The sequence below is a fragment of the Oncorhynchus kisutch genome, linkage group LG3, assembly GCF_002021735.2.
Source record: "Oncorhynchus kisutch isolate 150728-3 linkage group LG3, Okis_V2, whole genome shotgun sequence".
In the NCBI taxonomy this organism is placed as follows: domain Eukaryota; kingdom Metazoa; phylum Chordata; class Actinopteri; order Salmoniformes; family Salmonidae; genus Oncorhynchus; species Oncorhynchus kisutch.
In genome coordinates, this window is record NC_034176.2 from 6,438,251 (window position 1) to 6,463,747 (window position 25,497).

A 25,497-nucleotide genomic window follows, 5' to 3' on the forward strand; every position below is an offset into this window, starting at 1 on the left:
ATGACTCGGACTTTTCCCATTTGAAAACAACATTTGCCACCTCTGCCCCATGATTGCGTAAGATCCTCAGCGTTCTCTCCAAGTGAAAGTTGTCTATGTGCATCGCTGCGCGAAGGGGAACTGAAACAATCAGAAGTTTTTTTATAAATATGATTATTTTCAAACAGCAGTGCACTTGGCCTTTAATAGTTCAGTATTAGAGGACCGATATAGCCATTTGTAGCAGGGCACCCCCAAACATATTCCCCGTGGCTATGTCTATCTGCAACGGAAAATGCTATTAAAACGAAGCCATTTAGATTGGGATTGGCTTTCTATCCAAATGCATCAACCTAAAAGTGATCTGAACTACTGTCTATCTAAAAGCCAATCATTGTGAATCCACGTGTTTATTTATTCATTCACCTTGATGGACCGATTACATCCAGACAGCTGATATTTAAGTGAGGCTCAGACTTGAACAGACCATAATAATCGTTGTCCTGTTAATACATGATGATACTGCCATCTGGTGTTACAAAAGAGGAACTGCATTCAGTCAGTGTATCATTCCCTGGCCTATACAATATTCTATTAATAGTAATTACAGTTATAATGTTAGTTATTGAGCAGAAGCTCTTATCTAGTAGTCTCCTTCGACCATCCTTTACTCACAAGATCACATTCCATACCAGGGAACATATTATCCAGAGTGATTTAAAAGTCAATTCTAAATATGAAATGTCCACAAGACAGTCAGTAAACCATAAATCATCATATTTTATTCAATACAATATACACACTCAGTAAAACATAAAATCACAAGGAACAATTCAAGCATCCTTATTCGTTGGGGTTTTCTGTACGAGTTCTTCACTCTTAAAGAGCAGGGCTTCACTCGACTGACTACTGACGATCGCTCGCTCTACGAAATGTCCTGCGGAGGCAAAGAGAAGAGAGAAGGGGTGTCAGATATAGCAGGGCACGGTGCCTAGGTCTAGTCTATTGGTAGAGCTGCCGTCCCTGATCCACATACGCCCCGGAGCAGAGGGGGATCCTTCCCCTTTCCTGTCCCTCTAACCACTCTTAAAAATGTTCCTTCGTTTCATAATAATAAAACTTCTAAGTAACAGCTGTACTAGTCTTCTGGGTTCTAAGTAGGGGATTCCATGTAGATGTACCTATAGACAGCTGTACTAGTCTTCTGGGTTCTAAGTAGGGGATTCCATGTAGATGTACCTATAGACAGCTGTACTAGTCTTCTGGGTTCTAAGTAGGGGATTCCATGTAGATGTACCTATAGACAGCTGTACTAGTCTTCTGGGTTCTAAGTAGGGGATTCCATGTAGATGTACCTATAGACAGCTGTACTAGTCTTCTGGGTTCTAAGTAGGGGATTCCATGTAGATGTACCTATAGACAGCTGTACTAGTCTTCTGGGTTCTAAGTAGGGGATTCCATGTAGATGTACCTATAGACAGCTGTACTAGTCTTCTGGGTTCTAAGTAGGGGATTCCATGTAGATGTACCTATAGACAGCTGTACTAGTCTTCTGGGTTCTAAGTAGGGGATTCCATGTAGATGTACCTATAGACAGCTGTACTAGTCTTCTGGGTTCTAAGTAGGGGATTCCATGTAGATGTACCCATAGACAGCTGTACTAGTCTTCTGGGTTCTAAGTAGGGGATTCCATGTAGATGTACCTATAGACAGCTGTACTAGTCTTCTGGGTTCTAAGTAGGGGATTCCATGTAGATGTACCTATAGACAGCTGTACTAGTCTTCTGGGTTCTAAGTAGGGGATTCCATGTAGATGTACCTATAGACAGCTGTACTAGTCTTCTGGGTTCTAAGTAGGGGATTCCATGTAGATGTACCTATAGACAGCTGTACTAGTCTTCTGGGTTCTAAGTAGGGGATTCCATGTAGATGTACCTATAGACAGCTGTACTAGTCTTCTGGGTTCTAAGTAGGGGATTCCATGTAGATGTACCTATAGACAGCTGTACTAGTCTTCTGGGTTCTAAGTAGGGGATTCCATGTAGATGTACCTATAGACAGCTGTACTAGTCTTCTGGGTTCTAAGTAGGGGATTCCATGTAGATGTACCTATAGACAGCTGTACTAGTCTTCTGGGTTCTAAGTAGGGGATTCCATGTAGATGTACCTATAGACAGCTGTACTAGTCTTCTGGGTTCTAAGTAGGGGATTCCATGTAGATGTACCTATAGACAGCTGTACTAGTCTTCTGGGTTCTAAGTAGGGGATTCCATGTAGATGTACCTATAGACAGCTGTACTAGTCTTCTGGGTTCTAAGTAGGGGATTCCATGTAGATGTACCTATAGACAGCTGTACTAGTCTTCTGGGTTCTAAGTAGGGGATTCCATGTAGATGTACCTATAGACAGCTGTACTAGTCTTCTGGGTTCTAAGTAGGGGATTCCATGTAGATGTACCTATAGACAGCTGTACTAGTCTTCTGGGTTCTAAGTAGGGGATTCCATGTAGATGTACCTATAGACAGCTGTACTAGTCTTCTGGGTTCTAAGTAGGGGATTCCATGTAGATGTACCTATAGACAGCTGTACTAGTCTTCTGGGTTCTAAGTAGGGGATTCCATGTAGATGTACCTATAGACAGCTGTACTAGTCTTCTGGGTTCTAAGTAGGGGATTCCATGTAGATGTACCTATAGACAGCTGTACTAGTCTTCTGGGTTCTAAGTAGGGGATTCCATGTAGATGTACCTATAGACAGCTGTACTAGTCTTCTGGGTTCTAAGTAGGGGATTCCATGTAGATGTACCTATAGACAGCTGTACTAGTCTTCTGGGTTCTAAGTAGGGGATTCCATGTAGATGTACCTATAGACAGCTGTACTAGTCTTCTGGGTTCTAAGTAGGGGATTCCATGTAGATGTACCTATAGACAGCTGTACTAGTCTTCTGGGTTCTAAGTAGGGGATTCCATGTAGATGTACCTATAGACAGCTGTACTAGTCTTCTGGGTTCTAAGTAGGGGATTCCATGTAGATGTACCTATAGACAGCTGTACTAGTCTTCTGGGTTCTAAGTAGGGGATTCCATGTAGATGTACCTATAGACAGCTGTACTAGTCTTCTGGGTTCTAAGTAGGGGATTCCATGTAGATGTACCTATAGACAGCTGTACTAGTCTTCTGGGTTCTAAGTAGGGGATTCCATGTAGATGTACCTATAGACAGCTGTACTAGTCTTCTGGGTTCTAAGTAGGGGATTCCATGTAGATGTACCTATAGACAGCTGTACTAGTCTTCTGGGTTCTAAGTAGGGGATTCCATGTAGATGTACCTATAGACAGCTGTACTAGTCTTCTGGGTTCTAAGTAGGGGATTCCATGTAGATGTACCTATAGACAGCTGTACTAGTCTTCTGGGTTCTAAGTAGGGGATTCCATGTAGATGTACCTATAGACAGCTGTACTAGTCTTCTGGGTTCTAAGTAGGGGATTCCATGTAGATGTACCTATAGACAGCTGTACTAGTCTTCTGGGTTCTAAGTAGGGGATTCCATGTAGATGTACCTATAGACAGCTGTACTAGTCTTCTGGGTTCTAAGTAGGGGATTCCATGTAGATGTACCTATAGACAGCTGTACTAGTCTTCTGGGTTCTAAGTAGGGGATTCCATGTAGATGTACCTATAGACAGCTGTACTAGTCTTCTGGGTTCTAAGTAGGGGATTCCATGTAGATGTACCTATAGACAGCTGTACTAGTCTTCTGGGTTCTAAGTAGGGGATTCCATGTAGATGTACCTATAGACAGCTGTACTAGTCTTCTGGGTTCTAAGTAGGGGATTCCATGTAGATGTACCTATAGACAGCTGTACTAGTCTTCTGGGTTCTAAGTAGGGGATTCCATGTAGATGTACCTATAGACAGCTGTACTAGTCTTCTGGGTTCTAAGTAGGGGATTCCATGTAGATGTACCTATAGACAGCTGTACTAGTCTTCTGGGTTCTAAGTAGGGGATTCCATGTAGATGTACCTATAGACAGCTGTACTAGTCTTCTGGGTTCTAAGTAGGGGATTCCATGTAGATGTACCTATAGACAGCTGTACTAGTCTTCTGGGTTCTAAGTAGGGGATTCCATGTAGATGTACCTATAGACAGCTGTACTAGTCTTCTGGGTTCTAAGTAGGGGATTCCATGTAGATGTACCTATAGACAGCTGTACTAGTCTTCTGGGTTCTAAGTAGGGGATTCCATGTAGATGTACCTATAGACAGCTGTACTAGTCTTCTGGGTTCTAAGTAGGGGATTCCATGTAGATGTACCTATAGACAGCTGTACTAGTCTTCTGGGTTCTAAGTAGGGGATTCCATGTAGATGTACCTATAGACAGCTGTACTAGTCTTCTGGGTTCTAAGTAGGGGATTCCATGTAGATGTACCTATAGACAGCTGTACTAGTCTTCTGGGTTCTAAGTAGGGGATTCCATGTAGATGTACCTATAGACAGCTGTACTAGTCTTCTGGGTTCTAAGTAGGGGATTCCATGTAGATGTACCTATAGACAGCTGTACTAGTCTTCTGGGTTCTAAGTAGGGGATTCCATGTAGATGTACCTATAGACAGCTGTACTAGTCTTCTGGGTTCTAAGTAGGGGATTCCATGTAGATGTACCTATAGACAGCTGTACTAGTCTTCTGGGTTCTAAGTAGGGGATTCCATGTAGATGTACCTATAGACAGCTGTACTAGTCTTCTGGGTTCTAAGTAGGGGATTCCATGTAGATGTACCTATAGACAGCTGTACTAGTCTTCTGGGTTCTAAGTAGGGGATTCCATGTAGATGTACCTATAGACAGCTGTACTAGTCTTCTGGGTTCTAAGTAGGGGATTCCATGTAGATGTACCTATAGACAGCTGTACTAGTCTTCTGGGTTCTAAGTAGGGGATTCCATGTAGATGTACCTATAGACAGCTGTACTAGTCTTCTGGGTTCTAAGTAGGGGATTCCATGTAGATGTACCTATAGACAGCTGTACTAGTCTTCTGGGTTCTAAGTAGGGGATTCCATGTAGATGTACCTATAGACAGCTGTACTAGTCTTCTGGGTTCTAAGTAGGGGATTCCATGTAGATGTACCTATAGACAGCTGTACTAGTCTTCTGGGTTCTAAGTAGGGGATTCCATGTAGATGTACCTATAGACAGCTGTACTAGTCTTCTGGGTTCTAAGTAGGGGATTCCATGTAGATGTACCTATAGACAGCTGTACTAGTCTTCTGGGTTCTAAGTAGGGGATTCCATGTAGATGTACCTATAGACAGCTGTACTAGTCTTCTGGGTTCTAAGTAGGGGATTCCATGTAGATGTACCTATAGACAGCTGTACTAGTCTTCTGGGTTCTAAGTAGGGGATTCCATGTAGATGTACCTATAGACAGCTGTACTAGTCTTCTGGGTTCTAAGTAGGGGATTCCATGTAGATGTACCTATAGACAGCTGTACTAGTCTTCTGGGTTCTAAGTAGGGGATTCCATGTAGATGTACCTATAGACAGCTGTACTAGTCTTCTGGGTTCTAAGTAGGGGATTCCATGTAGATGTACCTATAGACAGCTGTACTAGTCTTCTGGGTTCTAAGTAGGGGATTCCATGTAGATGTACCTATAGACAGCTGTACTAGTCTTCTGGGTTCTAAGTAGGGGATTCCATGTAGATGTACCTATAGACAGCTGTACTAGTCTTCTGGGTTCTAAGTAGGGGATTCCATGTAGATGTACCTATAGACAGCTGTACTAGTCTTCTGGGTTCTAAGTAGGGGATTCCATGTAGATGTACCTATAGACAGCTGTACTAGTCTTCTGGGTTCTAAGTAGGGGATTCCATGTAGATGTACCTATAGACAGCTGTACTAGTCTTCTGGGTTCTAAGTAGGGGATTCCATGTAGATGTACCTATAGACAGCTGTACTAGTCTTCTGGGTTCTAAGTAGGGGATTCCATGTAGATGTACCTATAGACAGCTGTACTAGTCTTCTGGGTTCTAAGTAGGGGATTCCATGTAGATGTACCTATAGACAGCTGTACTAGTCTTCTGGGTTCTAAGTAGGGGATTCCATGTAGATGTACCTATAGACAGCTGTACTAGTCTTCTGGGTTCTAAGTAGGGGATTCCATGTAGATGTACCTATAGACAGCTGTACTAGTCTTCTGGGTTCTAAGTAGGGGATTCCATGTAGATGTACCTATAGACAGCTGTACTAGTCTTCTGGGTTCTAAGTAGGGGATTCCATGTAGATGTACCTATAGACAGCTGTACTAGTCTTCTGGGTTCTAAGTAGGGGATTCCATGTAGATGTACCTATAGACAGCTGTACTAGTCTTCTGGGTTCTAAGTAGGGGATTCCATGTAGATGTACCTATAGACAGCTGTACTAGTCTTCTGGGTTCTAAGTAGGGGATTCCATGTAGATGTACCTATAGACAGCTGTACTAGTCTTCTGGGTTCTAAGTAGGGGATTCCATGTAGATGTACCTATAGACAGCTGTACTAGTCTTCTGGGTTCTAAGTAGGGGATTCCATGTAGATGTACCTATAGACAGCTGTACTAGTCTTCTGGGTTCTAAGTAGGGGATTCCATGTAGATGTACCTATAGACAGCTGTACTAGTCTTCTGGGTTCTAAGTAGGGGATTCCATGTAGATGTACCTATAGACAGCTGTACTAGTCTTCTGGGTTCTAAGTAGGGGATTCCATGTAGATGTACCTATAGACAGCTGTACTAGTCTTCTGGGTTCTAAGTAGGGGATTCCATGTAGATGTACCTATAGACAGCTGTACTAGTCTTCTGGGTTCTAAGTAGGGGATTCCATGTAGATGTACCTATAGACAGCTGTACTAGTCTTCTGGGTTCTAAGTAGGGGATTCCATGTAGATGTACCTATAGACAGCTGTACTAGTCTTCTGGGTTCTAAGTAGGGGATTCCATGTAGATGTACCTATAGACAGCTGTACTAGTCTTCTGGGTTCTAAGTAGGGGATTCCATGTAGATGTACCTATAGACAGCTGTACTAGTCTTCTGGGTTCTAAGTAGGGGATTTCCATGTAGATGTACCTATAGACAGCTGTACTAGTCTTCTGGGTTCTAAGTAGGGGATTCCATGTAGATGTACCTATAGACAGCTGTACTAGTCTTCTGGGTTCTAAGTAGGGGATTCCATGTAGATGTACCTATAGACAGCTGTACTAGTCTTCTGGGTTCTAAGTAGGGGATTCCATGTAGATGTACCTATAGACAGCTGTACTAGTCTTCTGGGTTCTAAGTAGGGGATTCCATGTAGATGTACCTATAGACAGCTGTACTAGTCTTCTGGGTTCTAAGTAGGGGATTCCATGTAGATGTACCTATAGACAGCTGTACTAGTCTTCTGGGTTCTAAGTAGGGGATTCCATGTAGATGTACCTATAGACAGCTGTACTAGTCTTCTGGGTTCTAAGTAGGGGATTCCATGTAGATGTACCTATAGACAGCTGTACTAGTCTTCTGGGTTCTAAGTAGGGGATTCCATGTAGATGTACCTATAGACAGCTGTACTAGTCTTCTGGGTTCTAAGTAGGGGATTCCATGTAGATGTACCTATAGACAGCTGTACTAGTCTTCTGGGTTCTAAGTAGGGGATTCCATGTAGATGTACCTATAGACAGCTGTACTAGTCTTCTGGGTTCTAAGTAGGGGATTCCATGTAGATGTACCTATAGACAGCTGTACTAGTCTTCTGGGTTCTAAGTAGGGGATTCCATGTAGATGTACCTATAGACAGCTGTACTAGTCTTCTGGGTTCTAAGTAGGGGATTCCATGTAGATGTACCTATAGACAGCTGTACTAGTCTTCTGGGTTCTAAGTAGGGGATTCCATGTAGATGTACCTATAGACAGCTGTACTAGTCTTCTGGGTTCTAAGTAGGGGATTCCATGTAGATGTACCTATAGACAGCTGTACTAGTCTTCTGGGTTCTAAGTAGGGGATTCCATGTAGATGTACCTATAGACAGCTGTACTAGTCTTCTGGGTTCTAAGTAGGGGATTCCATGTAGATGTACCTATAGACAGCTGTACTAGTCTTCTGGGTTCTAAGTAGGGGATTCCATGTAGATGTACCTATAGACAGCTGTACTAGTCTTCTGGGTTCTAAGTAGGGGATTCCATGTAGATGTACCTATAGACAGCTGTACTAGTCTTCTGGGTTCTAAGTAGGGAATTCCATGTAGATGTACCTATAGACAGCTGTACTAGTCTTCTGGGTTCTAAGTAGGGGATTCCATGTAGATGTACCTATAGACAGCTGTACTAGTCTTCTGGGTTCTAAGTAGGGGATTCCATGTAGATTTACCTATAGACAGCTGTACTAGTCTTCTGGGTTCTAAGTAGGGAATTCCATGTAGATGTACCTATAGACAGCTGTACTAGTCTTCTGGGTTCTAAGTAGGGATTTACATCATAGATATATCAGTGGAGACCACCTCTTTCAGGGCAATAGGAAACACCATATTACTCTATATACTCAGCCAGGGAAAGGGTGAATCATGTCTAAACCAATTTAGTATGGTTCATTTTATAACTTGAGATTTAGCTGAATGCATCTATGATCTTCAATGCGTTTGGGAGCGATTGAGATACAGAAAAATATAATCTATGTATAACGAGATGACGTGATTAGCAGATTTGAGGGAAATTGGTGTTTTCGTCGATTCACGAATGACCTGGGCCAGGAGTTCAATGGACAATAAAAAATATCAAAGGAGAAATTGGATTGCCTTGTCTGCTGCTTCTAGTGATGCTGAACGGAGCAGATCATTGCCTGTTAGAACTATGGCTGATGGATTGGAGAGCAGATCATTGCCTGTTAGAACTATGGCTGATGGATTGGAGAGCAGATCATTGCCTGTTAGAACTATGGCTGATGGATTGGAGAGCAGATCATTGCCTGTTAGAACTATGGCTGATGGATTGGAGAGCAGATCATTGCCTGTTAGAACTATGGCTGATGGATTGGAGAGCAGATCATTGCCTGTTAGAACTATGGCTGATGGATTGGAGAGCAGATCATTGCCTGTTAGAACTATGGCTGATGGATTGGAGAGCAGATCATTGCCTGTTAGAACTATGGCTGATGGATTGGAGAGCAGATCATTGCCTGTTAGAACTATGGCTGATGGATTGGAGAGCAGATCATTGCCTGATGGATTGGCATATAGGATTTTAATCATATGAATGAAATTTGAGCAAATTCCATAGGTTCAGACCGTGTTTTTTTTTTCTATACCTACCTATTGTTCACCTAATACATATTTTTTGCACTATTGGTTAGAGCCTATCAGTAAGCATTTCACTGTAAGGTCTACACCGGTTGTATTCGGTGCACGTGACAAATAAACTTTGATTTGATGTTTGTCAAATCAAATGAATTCATCATCATGGTAGGTACATACCGAAGCTAGCCGGCCGGTGGGAGCAGACATCCTCGACGACAGTCTGCATGTTGGCTATAAGCTGTTCCTTGGGCATGTCCAGCTGTGGGGAGGAAAAATGTTAAGCAGTTTAAATATTTTTCTGTTAAAAAGTAGACTCAGCGAAATGACATTGCCACGAGTAGCATCGTATCCATTGCCATTAGCGAGATAATGTGATTAGTACTGAATACAAGGTAAACCAGTGGATTCTTCACACAACACACTAACAGACAGGGATGGACTGGCTCTGACTGCGTGTAACTATTTTACCCAGGAGCCACTGCGGCCCCTCACGAGTTCTGATTTCTTTTATGGCCCCTTAACCCGATCAAAGTTAGCCAACCCTGCACGAAAACATCCACTACCATTTCAAGCTTTACAATAACAACCATACTACACAAAAGCAAGACCATCAGGCTTGACTGAGTGAGTGGTTTTCTAGTAGTGGTTCTGGTACCAGCCTTTATTTGTTTCACTGAGTGAGCCGTTTTCTAGTAGTAGTTCTGGTACCAGACTTTACTTCTTTGACTGACTGATCCGTTTTCTAGCAGTGGTTCTGGTACCAGCCTTTACTTCTTTGACTGAGTGAGCCGTTTTCTAGTAGTAGTTCTGGTACCAGTCTTTACTTCTTTGACTGACTGATCCGTTTTCTAGCAGTGGTTCTGGTACCAGCCTTTACTTCTTTGACTGAGTGAGCCGTTTTCTAGTAGTAGTTCTGGTACCAGTCTTTACTTCTTTGACTGACTGATCCGTTTTCTAGCAGTGGTTCTGGTACCAGCCTTTACTTCTTTGACTGAGTGAGCCGTTTTCTAGTAGTAGTTCTGGTACCAGCCTTTACTTCTTTGACTGACTGATCCGTTTTCTAGTAGTAGTTCTGGTACCAGCCTTTACTTCTTTGACTGACTGATCCGTTTTCTAGTAGTAGTTCTGGTACCAGCCTTTACTTCTTTGACTGAGTGAGCCGTTTTCTAGTAGTAGTTCTGGTACCAGCCTTTACTTCTTTGACTGACTGAGCCGTTTTCTAGTAGTGGTTCTGGTACCAGCCTTTACTTCTTTGACTGAGTGAGCCGTTTTCTAGTAGTAGTTCTGGTACCAGCCTTTACTTCTTTGACTGACTGACTGAGTGAGCCGTTTTCTAGTAGTAGTTCTGGTACCAGTCTTTACTTCTTTGACTGACTGATCCGTTTTCTAGTAGTAGTTCTGGTACCAGCCTTTATTTCCTTAAACCTTTATTTTATAAATACATAATTAAGATGCATTTTAAATTGTTATCTTAAACTTTTTTTTGTCAACATAACAGTGTATTGGACACAGTCAGTCAGATATAGAGATATATATAGATATATATCTAAAGAGCCTGTCTTCATTCCTGTGACTGGTTACCTATATAATACTGACATGAGCTCAGAAACACTTATTTTGTAAGCATGGTCCTGTCCTTATTGCGCTGATCAATAGGCAGTTCATTACCTCTGTCAGAGGGATATGGAGCTAAAAGCTGATCAATAGGCAGTTCATTACCTCTGTCAGAGGGATATGGAGCTAAAAGCTGATCAATAGGCAGTTCCTTACCTCTGTCAGAGGGATATGGAGCTAAAAGCTGATCAATAGGCAGTTCCTTACCTCTGTCAGAGGGATATGGAGCTAAAGGCTGATCAATAGGCAGTTCCTTACCTCTGTCAGAGGGATATGGAGCTAAAGGCTGATCAATAGGCAGTTCCTTACCTCTGTCAGAGGGATATGGAGCTAAAGGCTGATCAATAGGCAGTTCCTTACCTCTGTCAGAGGGATATGGAGCTAAAGGCTGATCAATAGGCAGTTCCTTACCTCTGTCAGAGGGATATGGAGCTAAAGGCTGATCAATAGGCAGTTCCTTACCTCTGTCAGAGGGATATGGAGCTAAAGGCTGATCAATAGGCAGTTCCTTACCTCTGTCAGAGGGATATGGAGCTAAAGGCTGATCAATAGGCAGTTCCTTACCTCTGTCAGAGGGATATGGAGCTAAAAGCTGATCAATAGGCAGTTCCTTACCTCTGTCAGAGGGATATGGAGCTAAAAGCTGATCAATAGGCAGTTCCTTACCTCTGTCAGAGGGATATGGAGCTAAAAGCTGATCAATAGGCAGTTCCTTACCTCTGTCAGAGGGATATGGAGCTAAAAGCTGATCAATAGGCAGTTCCTTACCTCTGTCAGAGGGATATGGAGCTAAAAGCTGATCAATAGGCAGTTCCTTACCTCTGTCAGAGGGATATGGAGCTAAAAGCTGATCAATAGGCAGTTCCTTACCTCTGTCAGAGGGATATGGAGCTAAAAGCTGATCAATAGGCAGTTCCTTACCTCTGTCAGAGGGATATGGAGCTAAAAGCTGATCAATAGGCAGTTCCTTACCTCTGTCAGAGGGATATGGAGCTAAAAGCTGATCAATAGGCAGTTCCTTACCTCTGTCAGAGGGATATGGAGCTAAAAGCTGATCAATAGGCAGTTCCTTACCTCTGTCAGAGGGATATGGAGCTAAAAGCTGATCAATAGGCAGTTCCTTACCTCTGTCAGAGGGATATGGAGCTAAAAGCTGATCAATAGGCAGTTCCTTACCTCTGTCAGAGGGATATGGAGCTAAAAGCTGATCAATAGGCAGTTCCTTACCTCTGTCAGAGGGATATGGAGCTAAAAGCTGATCAATAGGCAGTTCCTTACCTCTTGTCAGAGGGATATGGAGCTAAAAGCTGATCAATAGGCAGTTCCTTACCTCTGTCAGAGGGATATGGAGCTAAAAGCTGATCAATAGGCAGTTCCTTACCTCTGTCAGAGGGATATGGAGCTAAAAGCTGATCAATAGGCAGTTCATTACCTCTGTCAGAGGGATATGGAGCTAAAAGCTGATCAATAGGCAGTTCATTACCTCTGTCAGAGGGATATGGAGCTAAAAGCTGATCAATAGGCAGTTCATTACCTCTGTCAGAGGGATATGGAGCTAAAAGCTGATCAATAGGCAGTTCATTACCTCTGTCAGAGGGATATGGAGCTAAAAGCTGATCAATAGGCAGTTCATTACCTCTGTCAGAGGGATATGGAGCTAAAAGCTGATCAATAGGCAGTTCATTACCTCTGTCAGAGGGATATGGAGCTAAAAGCTGATCAATAGGCAGTTCATTACCTCTGTCAGAGGGATATGGAGCTAAAAGCTGATCAATAGGCAGTTCATTACCTCTGTCAGAGGGATATGGAGCTAAAAGTTGTTTGTATTTGTACTTATTTACTTTTGCAATAAAAAGATGGTGACGCTACTGTAACACACATTTACAACAGGCCTATATCCCAAAATACATACAGCCCACTGAGATACGCACACAACCAGTCAAAGTTTGGACACACCTACTCATTCCAGGGTTTTTAGTTATTTCTACTATGTTCTACATTGTAGAATAATAGTGAAGACATTAAAACTATGAAATAACACATATGGAATCATGTAGTAAACAAAAAAAGGGTGGCAACTTTGAAGAAACTAAAATATATTTTGATTTGTTTGACACATGATACAATGTAGAAAATAGTAAAATTAAATAAAACTCGAATGAGTAGGTGTCCAAACTTTTGGCTGGTGCTTTAAATATATACATACACAATTTGAATAGCAGGACACCGTAAAGTCCACTATCCCTCTGAAGAGTAATATGTTGGAAGCACTATGAGTGAGGCTGTTTGAGAAGGTTTGAATCCTAAGAAACCTGCCTTACACATTGTTGGAATTACAATAAACCAACATAGCTACGGTAGTAGGTCAACGCTGTGTACTGGGACACCTTGGTAGAGCACTGTGGTGCTCATGTGAATTTCCTTCCTTTTTCGCCAATAGCTACTTTTCTTACTGAGGAGTTGGCAACACTGCTCCCAACGACTTCAGACTTACCGTTCCTACTCTAGTGATGACAGCGTCCTTCAGACTTACCGTTCCTACTCTAGTGATGACAGCGTTCCTTCAGACTTACCGTTCCTGCTCTAGTGATGACAGCGTCCTTCAGACTTACCGTTCCTACTCTAGTGATGACAAAATCCTTCAGACTTACCGTTCCTACTCTAGTGATGACAGCGTCCTTCTCCACTGCATACTCATGGCCAGTCTTGAACAACTCTAGCATCTTGGGAATGTCGACTCCAACCGACCCTGAAACAGTGAGACAGAGTGAGACCGAGAGAGCGAGAGACAGAGAGAGCGAGAGACAGAGAGAGCGAGAGACAGAGAGCGAGAGACAGAAAGACAGACAGAGAGAGAGAGGGAGACAGAGCGAGCGAGAGAGAGAGAGACAGACAGAGAGAGAAATATGGTTGTCATGTACTCCTAACTTCTACCTCTCTGAGCCTGGTTCCTCTCAAGTAAAGCTGGGGGGGCTTAAAAACAGAAAATAGCGACCACTTACCGCAGGCATTTTGTTGACAGCGTTCATTACGATAAGTACGTTAGCCTATTCTAGAGAAATGTTTCGATTTAAAAACATTTTTGCTAACATGAATGATATTTAAGGATGGCTACAACCATCAAACTAGCAGTGGTTCATAGGATAATAAAATAACCGTGGTACAAATGAATGTTAGAAACTAAAATGTATCATTGAAATCGCATCAATTCAAGCAATTTGTTACAGTATGGATTTTTGTTAATATTTCCCCTACGTTTCTTTCTTCCAGGGAATTGCTTTGCCACTGTGCTTCTGATTGCTCTTTGGGGGATCTAAGGCGGGTTACTGTAAAGGACATTCGTAAAGAGGACTATATACGCAAATACAATTTGATTGATTGGTTGGTTGGTTGGTTACTGGAATGTGACCTACCTCTCTTGTTCTTCGGGAACTTCTTGCGCAGTTTGTTCTTCAGCGGCAGTAGTTTGGAGATCATGTCTGGGACCGCTACGTAAAAATCTGCATCCACTTCATCATCTAAGATCTACAATCATTAAGGACAACGGGTTGAGACATTAACTAAAACTATTGTGTGTGTAGGGGGTGGGGGGTGGGGGGGGAGTGGCAGAGAGAGAGAGACACACAGAGACAGAGACAGAGACACAGAAAGACACAAAGAGACAGACAGAGACAGAGACAGAAACAGAGACAGACAGAGACACAGAGAGAGAGACACACACAGAGAGACACAGAGACTTGTGAAACTCACTTTCTGCACAAGGTCGGCCCCTCCCACAAACGCAGCTCCGTTCTCCTGGGCTACTTTAACTTGATCAGGATTCTGTACAGAAATAGACATAATAGATACGGTGTCATTTATTTTCACAGTAATATCGTATGAGCACAATGCATGGGACCTATCCTGACATGGGGGGGAATCTATGAAGGTAACTCCCAATCACAGTTGATTCGTGATGTGCGCAGGATACAGCTGCTGTAAACGGCACCGCGAAGTGCAAGTGTCATGGAACGTTATGTTAAGTGTGTTTTTTTTAACTAAGAATTCACCCCCTGCCGAGTATAATAAATTATAGATATATAATATGTCATTTAGCAGAGGCTTACAGTACAGTGACTGTATACACGAATTGTTTGCGCAATGCGGGAATTGAACCCACGACCTTGATGTTGCTAGCGATACTTTCTTACTGTGGCACACAGAGGAGCCACATGCTAGTTGACATACAGATCGTGTTGTTTTTCCATACACCACCGCCAGCTCAACAAAAAATAATTTCAATAGAATGACGGATTAAAATATATATTTTTTTTTAATGACTTAGGAGGAACTCAGCAATGTCCGTCAAGGAAGATACAGTAGATTTATCAATTGAATATGTATTTAGTTAGGACGAAAGGGAGATGATCAAGTATAAACAGTAGTTGATAGTCAGATAATCTACCTCTGTGAAAAACGCAACTTTGTTGACTTCTGTCTTGAACGGATGAGGCAAATGAACTGTGCTGACAAAGGGATCCACTTTTTTCTGGAAGAGAAGATTCAAACCAAGCAGGTAAATACGGTACATCGTTGTTCTGCTGTGAACTCAGTCAACATTAAAAAAAACTATATGCGCATAACAGATGAAGAAATCTAGATTTGACTAAACAACATTTACCTTCCTAGACTTCCATGACATAGGTCACCATGACAACAAAGTGTACTTCCCAAACGGCACACCAGCCAGTACGTAGTGCACTACTTTTGAACAGAGTCTTTAGGGCCCTGGTAAAAGTAGTGCACTATATAGGGAACAGGGTGCCCACTGTTCCTAGACCAGTTAACCCACTGTTCCTAGACCAGTTAACCCACTGTTCCTAGACCAGTTAACCCACTGTTCCTAGACCAGTTAACCCACTGTTCCTAGACCAGTTAACCCACTGTTCCTAGACCCAGTAACCCACTGTTCCTAGACCCAGTAACCCACTGTTCCTAGACCCAGTAACCCACTGTTCCTAGACCCAGTAACCCACTGTTCCTAGACCCAGTAACCCACTGTTCCTAGACCCAGTAACCCACTGTTCCTAGACCAGTTAACCCACTGTTCCTAGACCAGTTAACCCACTGTTCCTAGACCAGTTAACCCACTGTTCCTAGACCAGTTAACCCACTGTTCCTAGACCAGTTAACCCACTGTTCCTAGACCAGTTAACCCACTGTTCCTAGACCAGTTAACCCACTGTTCCTAGACCAGTTAACCCACTGTTCCTAGGCCAGTTAACCCACTGTTCCTAGGCCAGTTAACCCACTGTTCCTAGGCCGTCATTGAAAATAAGTATTTGTTCTTAACTGACTTGACTAGTTAAATAAAAAGGTAAACAAACAGTTCATGAACAGTTGCTTAAAAAGCGAAGAGACAGCATTTCTTTTCTCCGAAGAGAAGAACTAAAAATGTTTTTTTTTTAAATCCGTTCTATAGTTTTATTTTGCTCATCCGTACCTTTTTCTCCAGCTTCATGTCCAACTTGAGGTTGATATAAACAGGCTGGTCCATAGTTGTGTAGTCCAGCGTCTGGAAACTCTTCAGCATGTCCACGGCCACCGCGGTCTCGTACACCGGCTTGGGGTAGTACCTGGTCACGTACACGTCATCCACCGGCGCCCACGCCGTCAGCCCGTACGGTTTGTGACGGCCTGTGTTGTCTATAGGCTTCCGCTCTTTCTTCTCTTCTTTCTCTTTCTCATCTTTTTTGTCTTTTTTAAATGTCCTGTAGAGAGAAAAATATGTTTGTGTTATTTCAAATGTCCTGTAGAGAGAAAAATATGTTTGTGTTATTTCAAATGTCCTGTAGAGAGAAAAATATGTTTGTTTTATTTCAAATGTCCTGTAGAGAGAAAAATATGTTTGTGTTATTTCAAATGTCCTGTAGAGAGAAAAATATGTTTGTGTTATTTCAAATGTCCTGTAGAGAAAAATATGTTTGTGTTATTTCAAATGTCCTGTAGAGAGAAAAATATGTTTGTGTTATTTCAAATGTCCTGTAGAGAGAAAAATATGTTTGTGTTATTTCAAATGTCCTGTAGAGAGAAAAATATGTTTGTGTTATTTCAAATGTCCTGTAGAGAGAAAAATATGTTTGTGTTATTTCAAATGTCCTGTAGAGAGAAAAATATGTTTGTGTTATTTCAAATGTCCTGTAGAGAGAAAAATATGTTTGTGTTATTTCAAATGTCCTGTAGAGAGAAAAATATGTTTGTGTTATTTCAAATGTCCTGTAGAGAGAAAAATATGTTTGTGTTATTTCAAATGTCCTATAGAGAGAAAAATATGTTTGTGTTATTTCAAATGTCCTGTAGAGAGAAAAATATGTTTGTGTTATTTCAAATGTCCTGTAGAGAGAAAAATATGTTTGTGTTATTTCAAATGTCCTGTAGAGAGAAAAATATGTTTGTGTTATTTCAAATGTCCTGTAGAGAGAAAAATATGTTTGTGTTATTTCAAATGTCCTGTAGAGAGAAAAATATGTTTGTGTTATTTCAAATGTCCTGTAGAGAGAAAAATATGTTTCTGTTATTTCAAATGTCCTATAGAGAGAAAAATATGTTTGTGTTATTTCAAATGTCCTGTAGAGAGAAAAATATGTTTGTGTTATTTCAAATGTCCTGTAGAGAGAAAAATATGTTTGTGTTATTTCAAATGTCCTGTAGAGAGAAAAATATGTTTGTGTTATTTCAAATGTCCTGTAGAGAGAAAAATATGTTTGTGTTATTTCAAATGTCCTGTAGAGAGAAAAATATGTTTTTATTAAATATGTTAATTTTGGTATATTGTTTATTTGATGAATTATGTTTTATTATTCTGTTTGAATTGTAATGTCGTGGCCAAACGTTTTGAGAATGACACAAATATACATTTTCACAGAGTCTGCTGCCTCAGTTTGTATGATGGCAATTTGCACATAGTCCAGAATGAGTGATCAGATGAATTGCAAATAATTGCAAAGTCCCTCTTTTCCATGCAAATGAATTGAATCCCCCCAAAAAAACATTTCAACTGCATTTCAGCACTGCCACAAAAGGACCAGCTGACATCATGTCAGTGATTCTCTCGTTAACACAGGTGTGAGTGTTGACGAGGACAAGGCTGGAGATCACTGGCATGCTGATTGAGTTCGAATAACAGACTGGAAGCTTCTAAGGGAGGATGGTGCTTGGAATCATTGTTCTTCCTCTGTCAACCATGGTTACCTGCAAGGAAACACGTGCAGTCATCATTGCTTTGCACAAAAAGGGCTTCACAGGCAAGGATATTACTGCCAGTAAGATTGCACCTAAATCAACCATTTATCGGATCATCAAGAACTTCAAGGAGAGCGGTTCAATTGTTGTGAAGAAAGCTTCAGGGAGCACAAGAAAGTCCAGCAAGCGCCAGGACCGTCTCCTAAAGTTGATTAAGCTGCGGGATCGGGGCACCACCAGTACAGAGCTTGCTCAGGAATGGCAGCAGGCAGGTGTGAGTGCATCTGCACGCACAGTGAGGCAAAGACTTTTGGAGGATGGCCTGGTGTCAAGAAGGGCAGCAAAGAAGCCACTTCTCTCCAGGAAAAACATCAGGAATATTCTGCAAAAGGTACAGGAATTGGACTGCTGAGGACTGGGGTAAAGTAATTTTCTCTGATGAATCCCCTTTCCGATAGTTTGGGGCATCCGGAAAAAAGCTTGCCCGGAGAAGACAAGGTGAGCGCTACCATCAGTCCTGTGTCATGTCAACATTAAAGCATCCTAAGACCATTCATGTGTGGGGTTGCTTCTCAGCCAAGGGAGTGGGCTCACTCACAATTTTGCTTAAGAACACAGCCACGAATAAAGAATGGTACCAACACATCCTCCGAGAGCAACTTCTCCCAACCATCCAGGAACAGTTTGGTGACGAACAATGCCTTTTCCAGCATGATGGAGCACCTTGCCATAAGGCAAAAGTGATAACTAAGTGGCTCGGGGAACAAAACATTGATATTTTGGGTCCATGGCCAGGAAACTCCCCAGACATTAATCCCATTGAGAACTTGTGGTCAAGCCTCAAGAGGCACTGGACAAACAAAACCCCCAAGTTCTGACAAACTCCAAACATTGATTATGCAAGAATGGGCTGCCATCAGTCAGGATGTGGCCCAGAAGTTGATTGACAGCATGCCAGGGTGGATTGCAGAGGTCTTGAAAAAGAAGGGTCAACACTGCAAATATTGACAGCAAACTTTGTGGAAATAAATGTGTCATTCTCAAAAAACACGACTGTATAAAGGGTGCTCTTGTAAAAATAGATGTTTCATCTCAATGGACTCCCTGTAGAGATGAAATATGTTTGTGTTTTTTTTTGTCTGATGGGTGAATAATAATGTCTAAGATAAATGCCCAAGATAAATGCCTTCCTGTGTGCTCATTCAGCAAACGACACGTTTTATGTTCCATGTGAACGGAGAACATTCCATGTGTGTGTGTGTATGTATGTATGTGTGTGTGTGTGTGTATGTGTGTGTGTGTGTATGTGTATGTGTATGTGTGTGTGTGTATGTGTATGTGTGTGTGTGTGTGTGTGTGTGTATGTGTGTGTGTGTGTGTGTGTGTATGTGTGTGTGTGTGTATGTGTATGTGTGTGTGTGTGTATGTGTGTGTGTGAAATGACTTACTTCGCGGTAGCATAGGTCCTAACAGGAAGATGTCTGAGTGCAACCGGAGAAACAGTCGTATATGTTGGACCACCAGCCACCAGGAGATGTCTTTGACCTCCTGCTAAAACTAAGAGAAAACCAACCACATAGCAAGTCAGCTTGATCATCACCAATAAATTCATTTTCCAGAAACTAAACTAACTAAGTTAAAATACTTTGAAGAACCACTTCGAATCCTTAATTAAATTAAACATATTTAACATTAAATTTACGATATTACAACAAAGAAGTTAACACAAACAACAAACAGTTTTATTTCTCCCTCAGACATCTAAGCATGCACGATAAGAGAGCACCATATGTACAGTAATGTTCCCCCGCCCCCCCCCCCACCATGCTGCGGGCCCTTCCTTTGTTGCTCGGCAACACAAACAATAACAACGGTGGTGGTGCAGCCAGTGGCGCCATTTTTCATAGACTGTTGATTCCATCTTTAGGTAGTATCTGTACTTCACCGTTAATATTTGACAACTTTTACGTCACCACATTCCTAAAGAAAATAATGTACTTTTTACTCCATACATTTTCCCTGACACCCAAAAGTACTTGTTACATTTCGAATGCTTAGAAGAAGGACAATGGTCCAATTCACACACTTATCAAGAGAACTTCCCTGGTCATCCCTACTACCTGATCTGGAGGACTCACTGAACAGAGAACATCCCTGGTCATCCCTACTGCCTCTGATCTGGAGGACTCACTGAACAGAGAACATCCCTGGTCATCCCTACTGCCTCTGATCTGGAGGACTCACTAAACAGAGAACATCCCTGGTCCTCCCTACTGCATCTGATCTGGAGGACTCACTAAACAGAGAACATCCCTGGTCATCCCTACTGCATCTGATCTGGAGGACTCACTAAACAGAGAACATCCCTGGTCATCCCTACTACCTGATCTGGAGGACTCACTAAACAGAGAACATCCCTGGTCATCCCTACTACCTCTGATCTGGAGGACTCACTAAACAGAGAACATCCCTGGTCATCCCTACTACCTGATCTGGAGGACTCACTAAACAGAGAACATCCCTGGTCATCCCTACTAGCCTCTGATCTGATGGACTCACTAAACAGAGAACATCCCTGGTCATCTACTGCCTCTGATCTGGAGGACTCACTAAACAGAGAACATCCCTGGTCATCCCTACTACCTCTGATCTGGAGGACTCACTAAACAGAGAACATCCCTGGTCATCTACTGCCTCTGATCTGGAGGACTCACTAAACAGAGAACATCCCTGGTCATCTACTGCCTCTGATCTGGAGGACTCACTAAACAGAGAACATCCCTGGTCATCTACTGCCTCTGATCTGGAGGACTCACTAAACACAAATAATTTGTTGTAAATGTTTAAGTATGCCGCTGGCTATCCGCTAATAAAAACAAGAAAAGCATACCATCTGGTTTGTTTAAAATAAGGAATTTGAAATGATTTATACTTTTGATACTTAAGTACATTTAAAACCAAATACTTTTACTCAAGTAGTATTTCACTGGGTGACTTTCACTTGAGGGTAAATCCATTTCAAGTCAATAACTTTGACAGCACCTCTTATGGTTTGAAGGAAACCTTCCATTCATACAGTGTATTCAGAAAGTATTCAGACCCCTGTACTTTTTCCACATTTTGTTACGTTACAGCCTTATTCTAAAGTTGATCAAATCGTTTTAACTCTCAATCTACATACAATACCCAATAATGACAAAGCAAAAACAGGTTTAGACATTTTTGCAAATGCATAAAAAATACTAAACTGAAATACAACATTTACATAAGTACTCAGACATTTACATAAGTACTTTATTCAGTAATTTGTTCAAGCAGCGATTACAGCATCAAGTCTTCTTGGGTATGATGTTAGAAGCTTGGCACACCTGTATTTGGGGAGTTTCTCCCATTCTTCTCTGCAGATGCTCTCAAGCTCTGCCAGGATGGGTGGGGAGCGTCGCTGCACAGCTATTTTCAGGTCTCTCCAAGGATGTTCAATCGGGTTAAAGTCCGGTTCTCCTCCCATCTCCACAGAGGAACTCTGGAGCTCTGTCAGAGTGACCATCGGGTTCTTGTTCACCTCCCTGACCAAGGAACTTCTCCCCCTATTGCTCAGTTTGACCAGGCTGCCAGCTCTAGGAAGAGTTTTGGTGGTTCCAAACTTCTTCCATTAAGAATGATGGAGGCCACGGTGTTCTTGGGGGCTTTCGATGTTGCAGAAATTCTCTCTCGGACCTCTACGGACAATTCCTTCGACCTCATGACTTGGTTTTTGATCTAACATGCACTGTCAACTAGATGTCGACCGATTATGATTTTTCAACGCCAACACCGATTATTGGAGGACCAAAAAAAGGCGATATCGATTAATCGGACGGTTTTTATTTATCTATTTGTAATAATGACAATTACAACAATACTGAATGAAAACTTATTTTAACTTAATATAATACATCAATAAAATCTATTTAGCCTCAAATAAATAAATGAAACATGTTCAATTTGGTTTAAATAATGCAAAAACAAAGTGTTGGAGAAGAAAGTAAAAGTGCAATATGTGCCGTGTAAGAAAGCTAACGTTTCAGTTCCTTGCCCAGAACATGAGAGCATATAACATGAGTCTTCAATATTCCCAGGTAAGAAATTTCAGGTTGTAGTTATTATAGGAATTATAGGACTATTTCTCTCTATTCGATCTGTATTTCATATACCTTTGACTATTGGATGTTCTTAAGTATTAAGTATTGCCAGCGTAACAGTATAGCTTACCAGGCAAGTCAGTTAAGAACAAATTCTTATTTTCAATGATGGCCTAGGAACAGTGGGTTAACTGCCTGTTCAGGGGCAGAACGACAGATTTGTACCTTGTCAGCTCGGGGGTTTGAACTTGCAACCTTCCGGTTACAAGTCCAATGCTCTAACCACTAGGCTACCCTGCCGCTTGACTTTTTTTGTGGAAAAAGTCAAGGGGTCTTAATACTTTTCCAACGGAAAAAAGTCACACTGCCCCGAGCTGGAGATATCAGGTCAGTTACCTTCCCTGGTCAGCTGGAGATATCAGGTCAGTTACCTTCCCTGGTCAGTCAGCTGGAAATATCAGGTCAGTTACCTACCCTAGTCAGCTGGAGATATCAGGTCAGTTACCTTCCCTGGTCAGCTGGAGATATCCGGTCAGTTACCTTCCCTGGTCAGCTGGAGATATCAGGTCAGTTACCTTCCCTAGTCAGCTGGAGATATCAGGTCAGTTACCTTCCCTGGTCAGCTGGAGATATCAGGTCAGTTACCTTCCCTGGTCAGCTGGAGATATGAGGTCAGTTACCTTCCCTGGTCAGCATTCAGTTGGAGATATCAGGTCAGTTACCTTCCCTGGTCAGCAGTCAGCTGGAGATATCAGGTCAGTTACCTTCCCTGGTCAGCAGTCAGCTGGATATATCAGGTCAGTTACCTTCCCTGGTCAGCAGTCAGCTGGAGATATCAGGTCAGTTACCTTCCCTGGTCAGCTGGAGAAATCAGGTCAGTTACCTTCCCTGGTCAGCTGGAGATATCAGGTCAGTTACCTTCCCTAGTCAGCTGGAGATATCAGGTCAGTTACCTTCCCTGGTCGGTTTGTCAGTCAGCTGGAGATATCAGGTCAGTTACCTTCCCTAGTCAGCAGCCAGCTGGAGATATCAGGTCAGTTACGTTCCCTAGTCAGCAGCCAGCTGGAGATATCAGGTCAGTTACCTTCCCTAGTCAGCAGTCAGCTGGAGATATCAGGTCAGTTACCTTCCCTAGTCAGCAGTCAGCTGGAGATATCAGGTCAGTTACCTTCCCTAGTCAGCAGTCAGCTGGAGATATCAGGTCAGTTACCTTCCCTAGTCAGCAGTCAGCTGGAGATATCAGGTCAGTTACCTTCCCTAGTCAGCAGTCAGCTGGAGATATCAGGTCAGTTACCTTCCCTAGTCAGCAGTTAGCTGGAGATATCAGGTCAGTTACCTTCCCTAGTCAGCAGTCAGCTGGAGATATCAGGTCAGTTACCTTCCCTAGTGAGCAGTCAGCTGGAGATATCAGGTCAGTTACCTTCCCTAGTGAGCAGTCAGCTGGAGATATCAGGTCAGTTACCTTCCCTGGTCAGCTGGAGATATCCGGTCAGTTACCTTCCCTGGTCAACCAGTCAGCTGGAGATATCAGGTCAGTTATCACCATCTTTACGTTTACTCAAAAATGAACATTTGGTACCTTTTCCACCACTGGACGTCTCAGCGGTCCAGTTAATTGTATGTTTTTCTAACCAGGCAATTAGTTAAGAACAAATTCTTATGTACAATGACGACATACACTGGCCAAACCAGGACGACGCCGCCCTATGAGACCCCAAATCACGGCCGGTTGTGATACAGCCTTGATTGCTGATAGATTGTTTAAAGTATAGACGCATTTCACCCGACAATCTGTGAAGTTTAGCTAACTTAGAAACATGAAATCAACATATCCAACAGGAATCGTATTCAAAACAAGTCGTACTCGTAGATACAATGTCAGACATTGATTGTGTTATCACGCCCACCAGCATAGACACTCCTGGGCAGGTCAGTTAACCACACTAGAAACTGAGTTAGCGCACAGTGGTAAATTAATGGACGCGCTTTAAGCGTAAAAACATCACAACTGGTTAGTTAGTCATATACTGACGATAGTAGCTAAGACACTAGAACTTGCTAAAAATCTAACCTCGCTAATTAGCTACTGGCCCGAGTCGGCAGCAAGGAACTAATCCGGCAATGTTTTGGCAAGTTCTGATATATGTCGATATTTGATTGTAATAGTTGAATTGCACGAGAACAGACAACAACAAAAAAACAGTTTGTGGAACTGACCTTTTACAATCCTCGTGCAGGTTGCCATATTTGGTTTCTACGGGTGTACTTCATTCAATTCGTCTCGTTTAGAAACAACGGAAGGTAACTTTGGTTCCGAGGGGCACATATATGGCCCGTGCAATCCGGGATATTTGGGACGTCCATACCCCCACATTGAAGTTGGAATTCAAAAGGATTACATTAAATTAAGGTTATATTAGGGTTCAGGGGAAGGGACGACCCACCACGGATCCCGGGAAGCACCCCATCGTTATGATTCGGTTAGACGGTACGAACGGAAGCCATGTTTGTTGTTCTTCCTTCACCCTCTTTGTAGTTCGGGACGTTCAGGATCTCCGTCTGTATGTCTTTAACAGTATCCCCATTACATCTTCTCTACCACCCCCCGAATGCAGATAATACAATGTTTATATTGTAATGGTTACAGATCATTTATTTGGCCCGAATGTCTCTCCGTATTTCTCCCGTGTATATTTTGCTTGTTAGCTAGCTAAGGAGAGGGTGCTCTCTATCCGCTTGTCAAATTACTCAGGGGGGGGGGGTGTATTTACTTTAGACACTGACCGGACAACACGTTCAGCTGTGTGTTCAGGTTGTCAGAACTGCTGATATGCATTTCTGCCTGATGTTTGCAGATGTCATAAGGTGTCATGTTGAATGGAGGGTTTTGACAGCTCACAGCTGGAAACTAAACTTCTCTTGCAAATCAGGCCCGATGCAGTTGCATAGCTGTTGCTACGTTTGACATTTAGTTATACCCACTACTGTCAGCTAACAAATCAACAACGAGCAATTGTCACTACGTTTACAATCAACGATAGCTACTATTGCAAATGGCTAGATAACTTTATTGAAATGTAACAGTAGCTAGCTAGGTTGGTTGGTAAAGCATTTACAATAGTGTTTTAAGTTAGTTATCAGACATAAATAAACCGTGTCTGCAGTTGCCAATATACTTCTAAAATATATTATCGGATGACAACCCCAGTGTTTATTTCATAACATGGGGTCTGCAGCCACTCAGCAGCCTAGGCACAAGCCCTGTT

The 25,497-nt window shown here is 42.3% G+C and overlaps 1 protein-coding gene across 1 annotated transcript; it reads right to left on the reverse strand.

Moving 5' to 3' along the window:
• Positions 1 to 739: 739 nt before the first annotated feature.
• On the reverse strand, positions 740 to 24,956 carry mrpl1 (mitochondrial ribosomal protein L1). The gene is made up of 9 exons (XM_031816776.1): positions 24,449 to 24,956; positions 19,559 to 19,667; positions 16,372 to 16,639; positions 15,334 to 15,417; positions 14,640 to 14,711; positions 14,303 to 14,414; positions 13,541 to 13,638; positions 9,453 to 9,534; positions 740 to 916 (listed from the first exon to the last, which is right to left on the reverse strand). Exons 1-9 carry the CDS (start codon positions 24,474 to 24,476, stop codon positions 813 to 815), a joined length of 957 nt encoding a protein of 318 aa, XP_031672636.1. The 5' UTR covers positions 24,477 to 24,956; the 3' UTR covers positions 740 to 812.
• Positions 24,957 to 25,497: the final 541 nt, after the last annotated feature.

What these genes read in the sequence shown, in the direction of transcription:
- mrpl1 (XM_031816776.1), bottom strand. Translation starts at nt 24,476, where the DNA reads ATGGCAACCTGCACGAGGATTGTAAAAG. An exon ending in GTTCCCGAAGAACAAGAGAG is followed by an intron (nt 13,639 to 14,302) that starts GTAGGTCACATT and finishes TCACTGTTTCAG; the next exon opens with GGTCGGTTGGAGTCGACATT. An exon ending in TCATCACTAGAGTAGGAACG is followed by an intron (nt 9,535 to 13,540) that starts GTAAGTCTGAAG and finishes TCCTCCCCACAG; the next exon opens with CTGGACATGCCCAAGGAACA.